General features: G+C 46.8%; 1 protein-coding gene across 2 annotated transcripts in view; it reads right to left on the reverse strand.

The window, feature by feature from the left end:
* Positions 1-4,120: 4,120 nt before the first annotated feature.
* Positions 4,121-18,265, reverse strand: part of LOC133216442 (alpha-2-macroglobulin-like) — a 41,215-nt gene continuing 27,070 nt past the window's right edge. For both annotated transcript variants that reach the window (XM_061361143.1, XM_061361132.1), the window contains exons 22-36: positions 17,024-17,075; positions 16,349-16,432; positions 16,044-16,220; positions 14,491-14,575; positions 13,790-13,946; positions 13,399-13,473; positions 11,010-11,175; positions 10,354-10,577; positions 9,552-9,770; positions 9,134-9,261; positions 8,753-8,843; positions 7,956-8,030; positions 7,488-7,590; positions 7,235-7,276; positions 4,121-5,205 (exon numbers count right to left, since the gene is read on the reverse strand). In XM_061361143.1, coding sequence (XP_061217127.1) covers positions 5,180-5,205; positions 7,235-7,276; positions 7,488-7,590; positions 7,956-8,030; positions 8,753-8,843; positions 9,134-9,261; positions 9,552-9,770; positions 10,354-10,577; positions 11,010-11,175; positions 13,399-13,473; positions 13,790-13,946; positions 14,491-14,575; positions 16,044-16,220; positions 16,349-16,432; positions 17,024-17,075 — 1,704 coding nt within the window. In that variant the 3' untranslated portion in view covers positions 4,121-5,179. The remainder of the gene's footprint in view (positions 5,206-7,234; positions 7,277-7,487; positions 7,591-7,955; positions 8,031-8,752; positions 8,844-9,133; positions 9,262-9,551; positions 9,771-10,353; positions 10,578-11,009; positions 11,176-13,398; positions 13,474-13,789; positions 13,947-14,490; positions 14,576-16,043; positions 16,221-16,348; positions 16,433-17,023; positions 17,076-18,265) is intronic.

The following is an 18,265-nucleotide window of genomic DNA, read 5'->3' on the forward strand; positions in this document are numbered from 1 at the left end:
TCTTTTATTACTCTGTCTTGTCTCTTGTCCCATCCATAGCTCAGACTGTGTAATAGCCTGAGATAAAAATCCAGAGCCATCCATGGCAAGGTGGTGGTTGGCCACTCCTGAGGAATGCCAGAAGGCAGACAGCTTTTGGCAGTGGGGAGGTTTTTATTCATACTCGCCAGTTCTCCAGGAAGAGAGGAAATCCTACCTGGTCCATTATGCACTGGAAATTTGGCTCCCTGTCTCTAATAGTCAGTGTTTTCTGCAAGATAATCCTTGGACAGAAACCTCTGATCACATATCACCTTTGACCTCACTGTGAAATCACTGCTATGAGTTGGAAGGGCAGTGTGAATCTGTTCAATCTCAGGCCAGATAGAAGTGAAGATCTGTGGACTTTCCCAGTGAAGACAGTGTCTGCTTGTTTCTGCACAGCTGAAGTCAGAGAGGGACTGGAAACTTAGCAGCGTCATTCATAACATCACAGAATTGGTTGGGTTGGAAAAGACGTCTAAGATCATAGAGCCCAGCTGCTAACCTAGCATTGCCAAGGCCACCACTAAACCATGTCCCTAAATGCCACAGGTACAAATACCTCCAGCGATGGTGACTCAACCGCTTCCCTGGGCAGCCTGTTCCAAAGTTTGACAACCCTTTTGGTGAAGAAATTCTTCCTACCATCCAGTCTAAACCTTCCCTGGTGCAACTGGAGGTCATTTATCTTTGTTACTTGGGAGACCCACCTTGCTGCGACCTCCTTTCAGGTGGCTGTAGAGAGCAGTGAGGTCTCTCCTGAGCTTTCTTTTCTCCAGACTAAACAACTGCAGTTCCCTCAAACATTCCTCATCACACTTATGCTCCAGACCCTTCACCAGCTGTTGCCCTTCTCTGGACCTGCTCCAGCACCTCAATGTCTCTCTTGTAGTGAGGGGCCCAGAACTGAACACAGGATTCAAGGTGTGGGCTCACCAGTGCCCATTAGAGGGGGATGGTCACTTCCCAGTCACTTGGCATCTGCTTATATTTATGATACAAACCAGGATGCTACTGGCTGCCTCGGGGGCCTGGGCACATACTGTCTCATGTTCAAGTGACTGTTGACCAACACCCCCAGGTCCCTTTCTGCTGAACAGATTTCCAGCCATTCTTCCCCAAACCTGTGGTGTTGCATGGGGTTGTTGTGACCCAAATGCAGGACTCAACACTTTGTCTTGATAAACCTCATACAATAGGCCTCAGCCCATCAATCCAGCCTGTCCAGATCCTTCTGCAGAGCTTCCTGCCCTCTAGCAAATCAACACTCCCACCCAACTTGGTGTCATCTGCAAAATCATAGAATCATAGAATAGTTAGGGTTGGAAAGGACCTTGAGATCATCAAGTTCCAACCCCCCTGCCATGGGCAGGAACACCTCACACTAAACCATATCACCCAAGGCCTCGTCCAACCTGGCCTTGAACACTGCCAGGGATGGAGCATTCACAACCTCCCTGGACAACCTATTCCAGTGCCTCACCACCCTAACAGGAAAGAATTTCCTCCTTATATCCAATCTAAACTTCCCCTGTTTAAGTTTTAACCCATTACCCCTTGTCCTATCACTACAGTCCCTAATGAAGAGTCCCTCCCCAGCATCCCTATAGGCCCCCTTCAGATACTGGAAGGCTGCTATGAGGTCTCCATGAAGCCTTCTCCAGGCTAAACAGCCCCAACTTTCTCAGCCTATCTTCATATGGGAGGTGCTCCAGTCCCCTGACCATCCTTGTGGCCTCCTCTGGACTTGTTCCAACAGTTCCATGTCCTTTTTATGTTGAGGACACCAGAACTGCACACAATACTCCAAGTGAGGTCCCACGAGAGCAGAGTAGAGGGGCAGGATCACCTCCTTCGACCTGCTGGTCATGCTCCTTTTGATGCAGCCCAGGATACTGTTGGCTTTCTGGACTGCAAGCACACACTGCAGCCAGCTCATGTTCATTTTCTCATCGACCAACACCCCCAAGTCCTTTTCCACAGGGCTGCTCTGAATCTCTTCTCTGCCCTGTAGCTGTGCCTGGGATTGCTCTGACCCAGGTGTAGGACCTTGCACTTGGCATGGTTAAACTTCATGAGGTTGGCATCAGCCCACCTCACAAGTGTGTCAAGGTCCCTCTGGATGGCATTCCTTCCCTCCAGCGTATCAACTGAACCACACAGCTTGGTGTCATCGGCAAACTTGCTGAGGGCGCACTCAATCCCACTGTCCATGTCAGCAACAAAGATGTTGAACAAGACCGGTCCCAACAACGATCCCTGAGGGACACCACTCATTACTGGTCTCCAGCTGGACACTGAGCCATTGACCACAACTCTTTGTGTGCGGCCATCCAGCCAGTTCTTTATCCACCGAGTGGTCCATTCATCAAATTGATGCCTCTCCAATTTAGAGACAAGGATGTCATGTGGGACAGTGTCGAACGCTTTACACAAGTCCAGGTAGATGACATCAACTGCTCTACCACTGTCCATCAGTTCCATAGCCCCATCATAGAAGGCCACCAAATTGGTCAGGCAGGATTTCCCCTTAGTGAAGCCACGCTGGCTGTCACCAAGCACCTTGTTGTTTTTCATGTGCCTTAGCATGCCTTCCAGGAGAATCTGCTCCAAGATTTTGCCAGGCACAGAGGTGAGACTGACTGGTCTGTAATTCCCCGGGTCATGAATTTTCTACCTTCTTGAAAATGGGGGTTATATTTCCCTTTTTCCAGTCGTCTGGAACTTCACCTGACTGCCATCATTTCTCAAATATGATGGCCAGTGGCTTAGCAACTTCATTCGCCAGCTTCATTCCTGAGGGTGCCCTCAATCCTCCCATCCAGTTCATTGGTAAAGATATTAAACAGAACTGCCCCGAATACTGAGCCCTGGGGAACACCATTTGTGACCAGCCACCAGCTGTATTTAACTGCATTCACCAAAACTCTTTGAGCTCAACCATCCAGCCAGTTTTTTACCCAGTGAAGAGTACACCCATCCAAGCCATAAGCAGCCAGTTTCTTCAGGGGAATGCTGTGGGAAACATTGTCAAAATCTTTACTAAAGTCTAAGCAGACAACGTATACAGCTTTTCCCTTGTCCACTAAGTGTGTCACCCTGTCACAGAAGGAGGTCAGGTTGGTCAAGCAGGACCTGTCTTTCATAAACCCATACTTACTGGGTCTGATCGCCTGGTTGTCCTGTACATGCTGTATGATGGCATTCAAAATAATCTTAGTCAGAATTTTAACCAAGAACCACCTTATGAGCCAAACCCCTTGTGTTTTCCATGAGGACTTTATCCTTTTCCCCCCCGTGATGGGTTCAAAAATGCTAGGTCTGCAAACTTGTGCATACAGACACAGGGCTAAAAAAACAGACCCTCTTTCACAGAAGACTGTAGGTGGACAGTAACAGCCTCTTCATTTTAATTTGTTTTCTGGTGAGTACTCTATGCAGCTATGGTGTTTGATTTTTTCTGCCTCATGTGAAACGAAGTCATCGCCATCATGATAATTTAATACAAAAGTCTGTAAAATCACTAGAGTCTGTTCCATTCACAAAATGTGGATAATGGCTGTCTACGATGGAAAGAGTTAACACAATGTTTTGCTGCCACCTGGTTTTAAATTAGACAACACCTGACTGTCACCCCTGGGCAGCCGCCTCATTTGTCATCTGGGGCTCCCTAGCTAGCCTGTATCTATAAAGCAGTTTAACATCTCTCTGCTTTACTAAGCTGTAAATCAAAGTCACAAACTTGCAGGTCCTCCACAGCATAACATGTAGGAAACTACACTGAACATTGAATTCCTATCCCCATGGAACATTCATGGAATGCTTCAAAGGCAAATCACAATGGTCGAAAATCAAACCAGTTTAACTCAGCAACCAAAAGCTGTGTTGCTTTGAGAACTTGGAAAAAATAATTGCCTCATGGTAGGAAATTACATTGTTTTACTATTTCTAAATAAAACCAAAACACAATTAGTAATCATGCTTGATTAGAAAATTTACTCAGCTTTCACTGAATCCAGTTCATTCCATAGACTTCTCTGATGATGAGGTTTCAAAAAGGTTTTGAGTGAGAAAACACCAAATACCACAGGAGACAAAGTGACATAATATTAATATCTAGCAAAATAGATGAAGAACTTTATTTTTTTCTCAATAACACTGGATAGGCGCACTAAAAAAAAAATAATGCACAGAACAACTAGCTGTGCGTACTTTGGATACACGATTAGCCATGGTACCTAACAGTAAGTGTTCTGTGAGTATAAACAGTCACATAGATCTTTCTGCCACTTAAAACCAGATATTAATGGAACAAAAGCAAGAAAAGCGTTCCTGGAGATGTGTAAGAGGACCACAGATGGTTTCACCAAAGCAACTCTATGATTTAAATGAATGTGCATTTGAACTTAGGTAGGTAGGTTACTGGCAAATGCTATTAGCTTCTCCTTGGGAATCTCCCAGAAGCTGCAGGCCCGAGTTTCCACAAGAAGGCCCAAGCTTCAGCTGAAGAGCAGGCCTTTGTAAGTTAGCAGCCAAAGTTGTAATCCATGCACACGTCCTTCCTGCTGCCTCATGCACACTCTAATCTAAGAAGAGGGCAGTCTGTGTATCTCCTCCCACTTCAACAAACAAGGAACAATCCTGGAAGGGGTGTTTGTGGGCTGCATCACAGAGGCTGAATTTCATGCAACGTCAGCTGCCTACTCATGGGAGACACTGATAGGCACCTGCAGAGATTAGCTCTATCAATTCAATCAAGGTTATGCTTTCTAAGCCAGAGAAATTGTTCTTAAGAATAGATAGGATCTCAGGTGACAAGGCAGAGTACATAACAGTGAGATGCATTAGAAAGGCTGATTCCAACTTAATTAATTCCATCCTCTTTTTTCTTTTTTGGTATTTGTCAGCCTTACTGCCCTTTGCACAGCTATGGCTGGGTGGGATGCTCTTTAAGTAAGAGGCTAGGGAGATTAAAGCTGTGAGGGGAGGCTGAGCAGGAAGAAACAAAATTGGGAATAAACTGTTCAAAAATTATTGGTGAATACAGTTAATTTGTTTGTAAAATTCATTTCCCATTCCTTGCAGGCACTATTCATCTGTCACTCCATAGCTGTGGGTGGTAGTGAGGCAGGCAGGTTCCAGCAGCTGCGAGTATTCTTCATGCATTGCCCTGGTCTGCTTCCTCTGCAAGGATGGAAGAAGATGGAGGTGTTACAAGAGTTGAGAGAGATACGCCAGTCCCCTTTCTCAGGCTGAGACAGAGAAAGATGTGGGTTTGGGAAGACTGATTGTCTGTGAACCACAGTACAGGAGAGTGAGTTGCTATTTGACCACGGTTGAGGGACATCCATAGCACTCAACACTCATGTCACCTTCAAAACTATGTATGCCTGATAGAAGGCTGAGACTTTTTCTGAATCACTGGGAGAGATAAGCAGAGTGGGACTTGTCACAACTGCGGTGGTCACAGGAGCACAGTGCAAACAGGCAGGGAGGATGTTTACTCAATGATGAAATATGCTCTTAAAGTGCTCTTATTTCTCTGTAAAGTGGAAGAAATCTGCTGCACCAGTACTATTAAGGGCAGGTAAGGAAGTTTTTAGCTTTGCAGCTGAGATCTGCCTTTTAGTCAGTACAGATCACCTTTGGACACCTAGACCAGTGGATGAACCTCTTAAGTAGTAACTTCCCATCCTCTTTTCCAAGGAAGATAAAATCTCTGCCTTTTAACAGACATGGGGCCAAAAATCTAAACCCTCCCACTATCTTAGGACTTAAGCACAATTTTTTCCATTAAGGAAGGCTATAGATCAAGAATCAGCAGAACACAGCTGTACCTACAGACACAGCCCAGGTTAGCAGGCAGTATGGAGTAAAAGCTTGGGAGTTCGGGCTCTTCTCCAAGATAATAAGACAAAAAAGGGGATAAATTTCACCATTTACCACCAGCAAGAGACAAAATAACTTTTTCTCTGCTTTTAGGTACACAGTCAGGACATGTGAAAAAACACTTCCCAAGGTCACAGTACTCCATATTCCAAACAGCTGAAGCTGATGGGAAGCCAGGCCTGTCAGTCTGCATATATAAGACAGGAGAAGTATCCTTGGTCAGGGCCTTCCACAGAAGCACCTACCTGTGCTCCTAAGCCAAATAAGTAGCTTTGTGCTGCAGAGAACCCCCCAAGAAATCATAGCCTCTCTGTCCTGCCAGCTCAAATTCCAAACCAAAACTGAGGGCTGGCCACCTAGGGTCATGAGGAATACCTTCCTCCTGAAAGGAGCTCCCTCCTGCTTGGGCAGCAAGGTAGCTGTAGTTGCTACCAAAGGCAAACCTGCCATCTCTTGGGATCCAAGGGGAATGACATTGCTTAAAGGCATGCTGCAATGTGCCAGCACTGCTGTGGGCTTTGTCACATACAGTTGCTAAACAGGCTACTGTGCCATATTGGAGAACTATGATCCACAGCTGAGTAATGTATCTGTGTGTACGTGTGGAGGTTTACCACCAGAAGAGATTTTTGTCACCATACCAGAGAGGCAAGCCCAGGTTCCTGTAAGAGCTTCAATAGCAAGGGTTGGGAGGCATTCTTCTGCAATTAGAACTCCCTGCTACTGGTACTGCTTCAGACTTAGAATAGGAAACGAGGGGTTGAGAGCAGCACCAACTTACAACTTCAGTGAAAAAGTATGCTGGGCTTAGGCAGGAGGTTCTGGGGCATGGCATGAAACAATGATAGGTTAGACCATGACATGGTGCTTTTTTGGTTATCTTTTGGTCTTTATTTGCTCTACTGCTCCACACAGAGTGCTTTTGGGGAGAAGCCTGCCAGGTGGTTTGAAAGAACCAAGTCCACTGCACAGCTACACTAGCTGGAGCTTTCAGGAAGGAGCAAAGGATACCTCAAATTTGAGACAACAAGAATGATATGAAAAACTTGAGAAGTCCAAGGGGCACTGACAAAACAGTAAGGACACAACCTTCATTCAGGCCAGGAGAACCTGACTGGAAATCACTCTGAGAATACAGGGATGTTTTGAATGGGACAACAACATTGTGCCTCCTGTGTTCTCAGACTTCTGTACAAAATCTGTGCCTGTGAGTTGGGCCAATCTCATTCGAATTTAAGCAGAAAGAGAAAAGTATTGGCTGGAAGACCAAAGATAAAACGAAAGAGGTGTAGACCTCCAAAGGGTGGGGCTCTTGCTACCTTACCTGTGGCGCAGGGAGCGCTGTACTCCTGTGTGGCAAACTCATCTGGAAAAGAGAAGGGAAGGGCAAGAGGGCTGTCAGAGGGATGGGTACCAGAAGGACCGCTGTCCCAGGCCACACAGCAGGCTGCTGCCACCGCCTGGGACGGCCGGGGGGATGCTTCCTCTGCCCTGTCCCTCGGGGCAGGACAGCTGTGCCCCTCCGTGCATCCCACTGCCCGCCCTCACTCCCACGGGCATCCCGGCCCCGCACTCACCTGTCTCGTAGTAGTCATAGACCTTCACCTGAGCCGGCTTCAGGCCCTGCACAGGGATGTCCCGCTCCACCCTGAAGGAGAAGCTGAGGGTCTCGCTGCTCAGCTGGGGAAGGGAAGGGAAGCAAAGGGAAGTGGTGGAGGCTCAGGGTGTCTCTCACCTGGGCTCCCCGATCCCTGCGCACTGCCCGCAGTCTCCCTCCCTGTCCCCTGGGCCCTGTCCGTGTGGGGGCTGTGGGCTGAGGGAGGCTCTGGCTGGTGGGGAGGTCAGGGACCAGGCTGTGTGTGGGTAGAGGGAGGGGACAGACGTGTCTCCTGTGGGAAAGTGGCACGGTCAGTGGCAGACAGGTTTATGTTTCATGTCTACAAGCTCAGCAATGCCTAGCACACTCTCAATCACTGTGCACGCTGCTCCCAGTGTGCTGGTGAGTTCACTGTGTGTTACCCATGCAGCCCAGTGCCAGTACTCACCTGCTCTATGTACAGGAGAACATGGTTTGTGCTGACTTCTGTCCGCTGTATCTGTTGAAACCAGGTGTCTGAGAGCTGGAAAGAGGAGATGCAGAAGAGGTTGCTGATCTGAAGGGAAGTTAGTCAACCCTTCAACTCACATAAGCTTCCCCTCACCACTGGAAACTCAGCAGGTGAACACTGAGGAGTGAAGCTCAGAGATGGTACTTCCCAAAGGACTCAGCAAGCACTCTTGTGTGAAGCCCTGTATAGTAAGCCTTCTCACAGTTTCCACTATCTCATGCTTTTGCACCTCCTCAACACAAAACTGGAATGAGGCACTAGCACTGTCACAGTTGTTGCACATATCTGAAGGCTCCCAAGTCCCTGAAATCAGACCTGATGCTCTTCCACCTCTTGGTCTCAGGTCCAAACTGCGCATATATTTTGAGCTACTATAAGCTACTACTGAAAATACTTCAGGGGTGGGAAGGAAGTGCTACTGCTGGCACCCCTCAATCACCCCTCTTCCACAGCAGAAGGTTGGAAGCATCAGAATGTTCTCTAACAGGGGAGAAAACACCAGGAAAAGAATTAGATGCTCCTTCAAATATGGAAATAGAAGCCTGGACACATATGTGTGAAGAAAGGTATCATGTGCATTCTACATTCCTCAGAGGTACAAAGCAAGTGTGCAGATGTCAATGCTGAGATCTAGCTGATTCAAACCCTGAAGCCCTCTAGATTGCTACAGACACTTGCAAGGTGTCTTGAAGATAAGAAGCTGAATGTTGGTTCTTTGAAAAGCAGGCTCCTACCTTCCTCACAGAGGACTTCACGGGGATGAATCCCGACAGCATCTTCACATCCACAATCACCATGTTGGAACCATTGCGCTCCCCAGTGTAACTGAGGAAGCAAGCAACAAAGGCACAGTGCACCTCAAGCCAAAGCTGGAAGCGTTTCCACCTTTTCCATTGCACTTCGCACCCGACCATGTCCTGCCAACCCAGCCCCTACTTCTCCAGCTGTGCCAGGCTCTCCCAGCCATCTACACATGCTCTCAGTAGCCCAGCCCTGGGCTGCCCCCACAGTACCACCACTGCAGACATGTCCTTCCCGCCAGGGCTCCCAGACCAGCTCACCAGGCCTCCAGCTCCCACGGCAGCTCAGGAAGGCTCAGACCAAAACGCACTCACCTGACATTTATGCCGATGTCAAAGACCTTGTGAGCCTTGGAGTCTGCACATGTCTCCGGGAATGTGTACACATGAAGCGTGAAGGGTGCATCCTCCTGCGAGGGCTGCACATTGTACCTCAGGCTTGTCTAGGGCAGAGCCAAGAGCTCTGTGTGAGCCTGTGTGCATGCTCAACACATGAGTGAGACCATCCCCTCCCCATGCAGCCTCCTCACTTCTGCCCTTCTCACAGCTCCTCCACACCGAGGATCCTTCCCTCCTACTCTTTCTCCTCTATAGACCTCTGCTCTTCTCCTCTTGCCTCTCCCAGAGCCTTCCCTTCCATTTCTCTTCTCCTCCACTCTCTTCTGCTCTCCGCCTGGCTCCTGCCTGGCCAGGGCTGCCCTCCCAGGGTGCCACGGGCCCCCATCACCCTCACCTGCACGTAGACGCATCCTTCGCCAGACACCTCCGTGCTGTACTCCCCAGGCACCCGGGGCAGGGGCACGCGCTGCAGCAGCAGCCGGTTGCTGGGATCCACTTGGAAATCTTGCTGGAAGTCCCCTCCAGATCGCAGGGTCACTTTGGAAGCTGCTCCGCTCTTGGCATAGGTGACAGCTCCGTACAAGGACAAGGCTTGGAGAGCCACCACCGTGTCCTGAAAGAGATGGGTCCCAGCGCTCAGGCAGATGCCATTGGCCTATCCACAGCCTGTCCTCCCACAGCCTGCCCTTTGCTGCTGGGGGGCACCCTCCCCCCCCATTCTTCACTTCCTCCACTCTTCAGCAGAAAACACAGAGGAAAAGAGCAGCTTTCACATGTTTCTGTTCTCTTCCTTTGCCCTCTGCACAGCAGCTGTGTATTGCCTGAGCAACCTGGCACACAGCTCTGCAGAGCCTTCACTCACTCGCCACAGGGTGAAGCAGCAACTTCACATGCACATACCAATTGCAGTGGGAGCCCTCTCCAATGGGAGAGAAACACATCCCTTGTGTCCCTAACCTTCTGCCCCGATGTGTCAAGAAAACCAGGTCACTAATCAAGGCATCAGTCATTCCCAGAGGCATTACCTGCCTCTTAGCCTCTTGGCAAATTGTCAACCATGATGGATATGCAGGGAGATACTGCAGGGCTACAGCTGCTGCCTGCCCTGGCAAACGCTAGTGTTCTCCCACCTGGGTTTCTTTCACTTCCCACCTTCTGCCACTGAGGTGTGAGCTGGCAGGAAGGAAGCAGCTCACCTGGGTGGAGGAGAAGCCCCCACTGGGGTTCTGCTGAGCGCTGATCCACTTTGCAATGAGAGCTGCGAATGACAGCTCCTCCTGGGAAGGTGCCGGCTGTGTGGTGAGGTGAGCAAGGAGCACGTAGGACGTCATCTCCACTTCAGCAGAGGGAGCCCGGGGCTGATAGTGTGGGAGAGCAACCTCTGGCTCTTTCCCAGGCCGCTGCCAGTGAACAGACCCATCTTCACAGGAGGCACGGAGCATGGAGACAAGACAACAAGCAATTAGTAGTAGTTACTGCAAGGGAGTTCTTGATCTGCTGCCCGTCCAGTTGGGAGGACAGAGCATCTGCCATTTAGGATGAAGTGGGGAGGGTGAGACAGCTCCTCGCTTGCTGCAACTAGGCTGAGACTGCTGAGGCTCAGTCCCCAGACTGGGTACCTCTTTGTCCTAGACTCCAAGTTCACACAGACTTGGGCACCTGGAGAAACCAGGGACCTACGAATGATGACACTCCTTCCCTTTTTGAAGTGGAGAAGCCAGGATTTGGCAGTGACAAGCTCTGTGAGGCAGAACAACCCAAGGAACATGACCAGGCCTTGACAGACACTTCCAGACACTTCAAGGGATGATGTTATGCCAGTGAAAGAGATTTCCCACCAGGAAGTACTCACCCTTTTTCACGGCTTCCCTTTCAAGTGAGGCAAGCAATGCCTTCCTCTTTTCCTCCTTCCCTGCGAGGGCGAAGGCGTATGCCATCAGTGCCTTGGTATACACGTGGTTTTCTTTCTCACCTGCTGCCATTTCCAGGCAGAACAGGGCATTACGTACCACAGAGTGCTGGGGGGACAGAGAGACTGAGCTGGAGCAGCCAGAGGTCACGCTGAGATCCATCTTAGATCAATAGGAATCAGAAGGTACCTATGGACCCTTGATATTCCTACTGTCCTGCTGACAAAGATTGTACTACTGTGTATCCCTTTCCCTTCAGGTCCAATAGCACTGGAACAAACGGGCAGCTGTTATCTTGTTATCTGCTGTTCTTTAATAATCTTCTTGTAATGTTTTTTCCCCATTTTGTTTTTAAAGACTGTGAAACAGGGCTCTAATCTTTCTGCCTTGAGAAGAATTACTGACCTGACTGTGTCTCAGGGCAAGGGGAGTTCTTCGATATACTTCTGTAGATGTACTGGGTACTTGTTTTCCTCCTCTAGCTATCATGCTCAGGCTGTTCTGTGCTTTCACTCTCTGTTCTATCCTTTCCTTTTTATTGCTTAGTTACCCCTTTCCACATCCTTCTGAAAAAAAATCATTTAGCTGGAGCCATAGCTTCTAGTTTGGAGGTAAATTCTTTCTCTGCACAAGAAAGAATATATCCTTTTCTATTTTCTGGAATGTTTTTTGACTTGTAAACATCAACAATGCATGTCTTTTTGAAGCCATCAGCTCAAGTATGGTTTAAGAGCACAATTGCTATAGCAAAGTAAAAGTTGTGTACTTTACACAGTGTGAAGTAACAGACACTGTGACCCCATGACCTTTCAGCAAGATACATGACTATTCCTCTTTTGTGATGGCAAAACTGCTATAAAATTGAAGCAATGACACTGCAGGGGGATCATGCCATGATCTGAAGCCTGACAGCACATTTACAGCTTAATCAATGGTTTAGACAGAAAAGACGAATTTTCCAGTGGCTTTGTACTTTGCCTTCACAGGGTGACTACAGAAAGGTGAAATCTTTTGTGGTAACTTCTGGAGAAGCAATTCAGCTGCTTTTGAGAAAGCAAAGAATAAAAGCAAAATTGGTTCGGTTGTGCCTCCCCTAAGTTGTCCTATGCTTACTAGTGTTCGTAAGGCAAGTGCTGGGTAGGATTTCAGTCTAATGACAGGACATGGCAGTAGATACAGATGCTCAGGATAGTACTAATTTTTTATGAGGGGTCTAATATGGCTCATTTTACTTACAGAAACACTCTGTATTCTTGTCAGTAGCATTAAATGCCTAGAGGCTGTGCTACCCTCAGGGGTTCATGCAGCTTAACTTGAAATGCACGCATATTGCAATCAGATTCTGGCAAACCCCTTCACATTCAGTAGTACTTTTAGGCTTAGGCAGGGAGATGAAAAACATCTTTGTTATCCATTGCAGTTCTGCCTGAAAACTTGCCTTCTAAACACAACACATACAAAAGAAAGGATACCTTTTTCATGAAGTTAATGTAATTCATGTCACCCTGCTGACAAAAGAATTCCTTCTGCTAGTTCTTACTATATATGAAAAAACATCCAATACAAAATAGCTCCTACTACATCTGGAGTGGAGGGATTCCAGCAGCCCATCAGCCATCATGGCTCAGCAGTCCCTCTCCTGAAGTTTGCACCCTGATTTTAGCTGCACCACAGCCTTGTCTCGCAGTGAGGGGATCGCAAACTCAGGGATCAGAATGATCAAACCTACGTTGTTTTTAAGTAAGCCTCAGGATTTTCACAGATGACCTACTATTCTCTGTAAATATACTTTATTTGCTATAGGTGTACCTTATTCCCCAAACATTAAGGATGGGGATTTCCCATAAAATAATAGAGAAGGGGCAGAGAAAATGAGAATGAATCCCTGAGTGTTCCACCTTTTTTTTCTTATATAGACTTGTGCTGTGGTGTCAACATAATTGGCCCATACAAGTGGTTCAACAGAAATGTACTATTCCAAGAAACACAAGGAAATTTTTGTGCATGGAGAAAACCTACTTGGCTGATTTTAGAGACTGAAATATTATTTAGCTCTGCTAATCCAAGCTGTATTATTTTAAAGGGGCAAAAACGTGGCTCTCCACAAAAGAACTCAGGAAAAGTTTAAGTGAATTATGTATATAGGAGGCAGGATTTGGCAGGGGAGGAAAATGGAGGAAAAGTGTTATTCCAGTCTAGACTTGAAAGGAAAGACTATTCACATGGGATTTCTTCTTTCAAAGGTAAAGGGAAATGATAATCTGCAGGTGGAGGGCACTAGTAGGACAGGTTAGTACCATCTGTGGCTCAGGTTAGGGTGCAGACACATACAGTTACAGGCAGAGGAATCTCCAGCAGTGCAATAGTGATGTAGGCTGTCAGCGTGATCTCATCATTCACTCCACCCTGCAAGGAATCACAAAAGTACATGTTGATCCCAGGGAAACAGAAAAGTAGATGTTGATCCCACACAGCTCCACTGCCTTTTCCCTGTGGTACGTATCTACATCCTGCAGTGACAAATCCTTCCTAGCCTCCTTCTCGTGATAAGTCCTTCAGAAGATGCTGTTGGCTTCTTTCTGCTTCTGTGATAGCTCACATATATAACTCCCCCTCCTCCCAACCCCCAAGTGCTGAAATAGCTCTGTTGGTCCCAGAGTGACTAATGATCAAGTTCTATCCTGGCAAAGCCCATGTGGAGCCAACCAAGCAGACGTGTTACCTTCATAGCATTGTTCAGGAGTGTGCCAGAACTGCAGAAACAGCCATTCTCCTTCTGCTTTTGACTGAGCCAGACCAAAGCATCCTGGATGTGCTTCTCATCTATGAAGATATGAGGCCGGGCCTGGGCAAAGGACTTGAGGACAAAGGCTGTGAGCCTGAAAGTGATACAGGGAACTGAAAAATCCTGAGCAAGCCCTATATCCATCAGAGGTCATAGGGCCCATGTGGGCATCACTGTTCTGGAGGAATGGAGTAAATGCTACAGGACTTGATCACAGTGGGCTGGCTAGAAATTGAGAGCAAGCTTAGAGAATCAGCAAGAGAGCGACCAGTGCTAGCTGGAGCCTGTCATTCATAGCCCTGGGGGCTGCAGTGAGGTGGCCAGTGGCACTTTGGAGATTCATCAGCATCTTCTGCTAACAAGAACTAGTTAGAGCATCCTTCAGGTCATCCTCACTTGAGCTGAAGAAAGGTGTTGGGGGGGTAAGTAGATATCAGTGAAGCACTGCAAACCTGAAAGGCCTCTCCCTTAGCATCCTTCCCTCCTCCATTATCCTACATGATTATCCTATGCTGTCATGATTGTAATTTTATCTCCACCTCCATTTCAGCCTCCACAATGATCAGGCACAAGAGAATACTTGGGAAAAGGAGGGCATGAAAAGCAGAAATGAAAAGCCAGTGGTACTGAAGTCTTACCAGGTATTCCCCACTTGCCCATAACGGGGCCCAAAGGTGCTATAAGAACCATCCCAGTGTTTGTACTTCAGTTGCCTCTGATACCCTGAAAAGAGTGGAAGAAAATTTTAATTGCCAGAGTACTTTTCAGGGAGTCCTGCAAAGGAAATGTAGGAGACATAGGACACAGTATCCCTCTTCTAATGGCACAAGCATGAGGTACGCTGCTCAGTGTTATCACGGAAGTTCAGGCAAACACACAGCTCTGACTACTTCCATCCTCTTCCTTAAAATACGTGGGAACTGAGTATCTGAAGTCATTGCTGCTCTCTGCCTAGACTTGATGAGGAGAGGTAAATGTATCCCAGACTTTAGAGAAACAGGAAAATGGTTTCCGGGGCAGAACTGAAAAAAGCTGAGCTCCACACAGGATACAGGTGCAGAAAACAGGACCATTTTCATTGGAGGAAGTGCAATTTTTCTGTGACATAACTGAGTAATACTGGTCCCCTGTTAGTCAGCAGACACCCACTGTGTCCATATGTACTGGTATTGTGTTTGCCAACATGTCCTAGGTAGTGTGTCAAATTTCTGGCCTAGTCAAAGGCAAGTGACACTTTTAAAATCTTAATCCTAAGATTTATGTATGATTATGTAGACCGAGATCTACATAAGCAGCCACCATGATGAATAGTTACAGACTGATTTAAGTATTTTATGCATCCCTTTTCTTATGACTGTCCTGGGTTCAGCAGTAGCAGTCATTTTTTCTCCTTCTTGGTCGCTGGTGCAGTGCTGTGTTTTTTACTTTCAGCCTGGGAACGGTGCTGATACCACTGATGTTTTTAGTTACTGCTCAAATGTTCGGTTTGGCCAAGGACTTTGTGAGCCTCATGCTCTGCCAGGGAGGAGGAGAAGCCGGGAGGAAGCAGAGACAGGACACCTGACCCAAACTGACCAAAGAGGTATTCCATACGTCATGCCCAGGATGTAACTTGAGAGTTACTGGAAGGGCTAGAGGACTGCGGGGTTGGAGGAGGTATCAGTCAGTGCTTGGTTGGGCTGGGGGGGCGAGTTATCGGTCAACTGGTGGTGAGCGGTTGTATGCTCTTCCCTTGTTATTTCCTTTATCATTATTATTGGTGGTAGCAGTAGTGATTTGTGTTATACCTTAGTTACCAAACTCTTCTTATCTGAACCTGGGGGAGTTGCATTCTTTTCGATTCTCCTCTCCATCCCTCTGGGAGTAAGGGGGGTAAAGAAGGGGGGGAGTGAGTGAACGAGCTGTCTGACTGGGTTTTAAAACATGACAACAACGACAACTGCTGAGTTGTTGTCAGTACTGGACATCTATGTTCCTGTTTGGATGCTCTCTCCTCTCACCCTGCACCTCCACCTGAGCACAGGATTCTCGCTTATAGATACTGTATTATATGCACCTGACCTACCACAGTACCATGTTTCCTTCCAGAGAACACACAAGGACAGCCTCCCCCAGATCAGACATGCTAGCAGCCAGTAGTATCTTTATCCAGTCTCCAAGGGAAGGAATGAGCAGACAAGCAAAAGCTCACCGCTTACTAAGTATCCGATAGCCTTGGATTTGACCTCCTCACTCAGCTGCCCTGTCTTGTTCAGGTAGTCCAGGACATAGATGTTGGGTGCAAACAGGACCATGTTCTGCTCCCCACAGCCGAACGGCATCTGGAGGAGCTGGTGCAGGTTCTGCATGGCAGTGCCCATGATGTCACCTGAGGAATGGGACCATTTTCAGTGTAAATCAGCACAGTTCAGGGCCTGCCAGTGGGCTGAGCAAAGCCTGAAGAAACATAGCAGTGTTTAAAAACAGCATGTGACACCCTGAAAATGCTTTGCTTACCTAATACTGAGAAATACGCTCTGGCTGAGCCATCCACCACAGTCTCAGGGAGAACGAGGGAGACTGGCTCTGACGCTGACTTTTCTGCTGTAAAGGGACAGATCAATCTGGTTAAAACTACAGATGTATCTGCATGTCTGAGTAGCAGCTAAGAGGGTGAGACACCATCCCTGCACAGGGCTTTCCTGCCTTCAGCAAATCCCTTTATCTGTGATTTTGTTGTGAAAGCTTCCCATCCTGCTAATTTTGTTTTGGGACTGCAATACCCTCACACACAGACAGTCACGGGCTTCTACATGTCACTATTTCCAGGCCTTGACTGACAAATACCCTTTCTAGCCTGTTTTTCTGGCCTTTTCTGCTTTGGTTTGGAAGCCTGGCTTACTGCGATAACCCTGTTCAGTCACAGATACTCTCTTCCTTTAGGGACCTGGCCAGCCTCAGTTCCTGATATATGTTTTTACCTCTGTAATTGCAGGGACTGTTACAGACTCAGCTCTTCTCCTATAGGAAGAATTATTTTCACTACCAGTTGGACAGACATCTAGTTTGTTCAATTTTATCAGGTCCCTATACCTTTCTTCTCAGAGTGGAGGATTCAAAACCCTTGTCATCTCCCTTCATCTTTAGTCTCTATCTTCACAAAGAAAGTCTTAGAAAACAAAAGGCTCTTACCAGAGGCACACAGCACAGAGTTGTAGGTAGTTTCCACCTCAGTCCCTTCCGGCTTGGGGAAAAAGATAAGAAAAAAACCCAAAATATGTGAAACAACAACAGCAACAGCAAAACCAACCTGAAAGGGACTCTAAGAAAATGAAAATGTTATAAATTCTTCTGTGGTAATAATTCATTATACCAAAAAGTCTTTACAAATGGCTTAATGTTTTTCCTCAGTATGCTAAACTGAGGTTAATTGAAGACTATAACATATTGGCTAATTACAAGCATGAAATTTAATACATGTTATTTCCTTTCTTACTACTGGGAGAGGCCCTGTGATTTCACAGGGTATGATGCAGAGCATGCAACATGCCAGTACCGATGGTGCTAGCAGAGTCACAAGGTGGTCTTCCAAGGTACTACCCACCCTGGCCAAGTCTAGAAGAACACTTCACACTGCAATGACAGCTGAGTGCCTGGGACATCAGCAGAATATGTATGCAAGAGCTTTGACAGTTACCAACTAGAGCACTCCAATGCACTCACAAGTGATACAACACCCAGAATTTGAATACATGCCACAGTCAGCTAGTGATTGTATCCTTCTGTTTCAAAAACTTCTAGACTATTTTTTGAAGTTGGGAAAGAAAGCTAATTTTCTGTTGAGCTGGTTGAAAAACTTCTGCATTAAACTCAGGAGTCAAATATTTACCAGAAAACATACTTTGTCAGAGTTTATGTCAGCTGGATCCCCACATATTATTATTTTTATTTTTTTTTTACTCCAGATAGGAGAGTTCCCATTGTTTCAAAAAATTCTCAGCTTTTGCTAGCTGAATTCTTTTTCCAGCATGTAAACAATGTATTATTACCTTCACTTTCTCACACAGTGAAAATACAATGTAGTCACAGAGAAAGGATTAAAAAGATCCTTTCTAGATCAAACGAGTAAGGCAAAACCAAAAATAAAATTAAAACGGAAAGCTTTTAGAATAAACTATGACAGAACTAAATGTTTTAGTTCAAAAAAGCATCTTTTTGTGTGTTTCAGCATGTCATCCTGAAATGCAACTGAGAAATCCATTGTTTTGTTTGATTTTGAACATTTCAACAGGGGATTAAAACATACAAACTGTAACTATGTGAAAGATTTTCCTTTCTAGCTGAGAAATTCCTGGGTGACAAAACATCCTGTTTCCCAACTAGCTCTCAGCAAGGCTTGATTTCCCAAGGGACAATAGGACACCCCATGGGTTC

The sequence above is a fragment of the Neopsephotus bourkii genome, unplaced genomic scaffold, assembly GCF_033783945.1.
Source record: "Neopsephotus bourkii isolate Nb327-2 ecotype Australia unplaced genomic scaffold, CSIRO-AGI_Nbou_v1 NB_107, whole genome shotgun sequence".
In the NCBI taxonomy this organism is placed as follows: Eukaryota; Metazoa; Chordata; class Aves; order Psittaciformes; family Psittacidae; genus Neopsephotus; species Neopsephotus bourkii.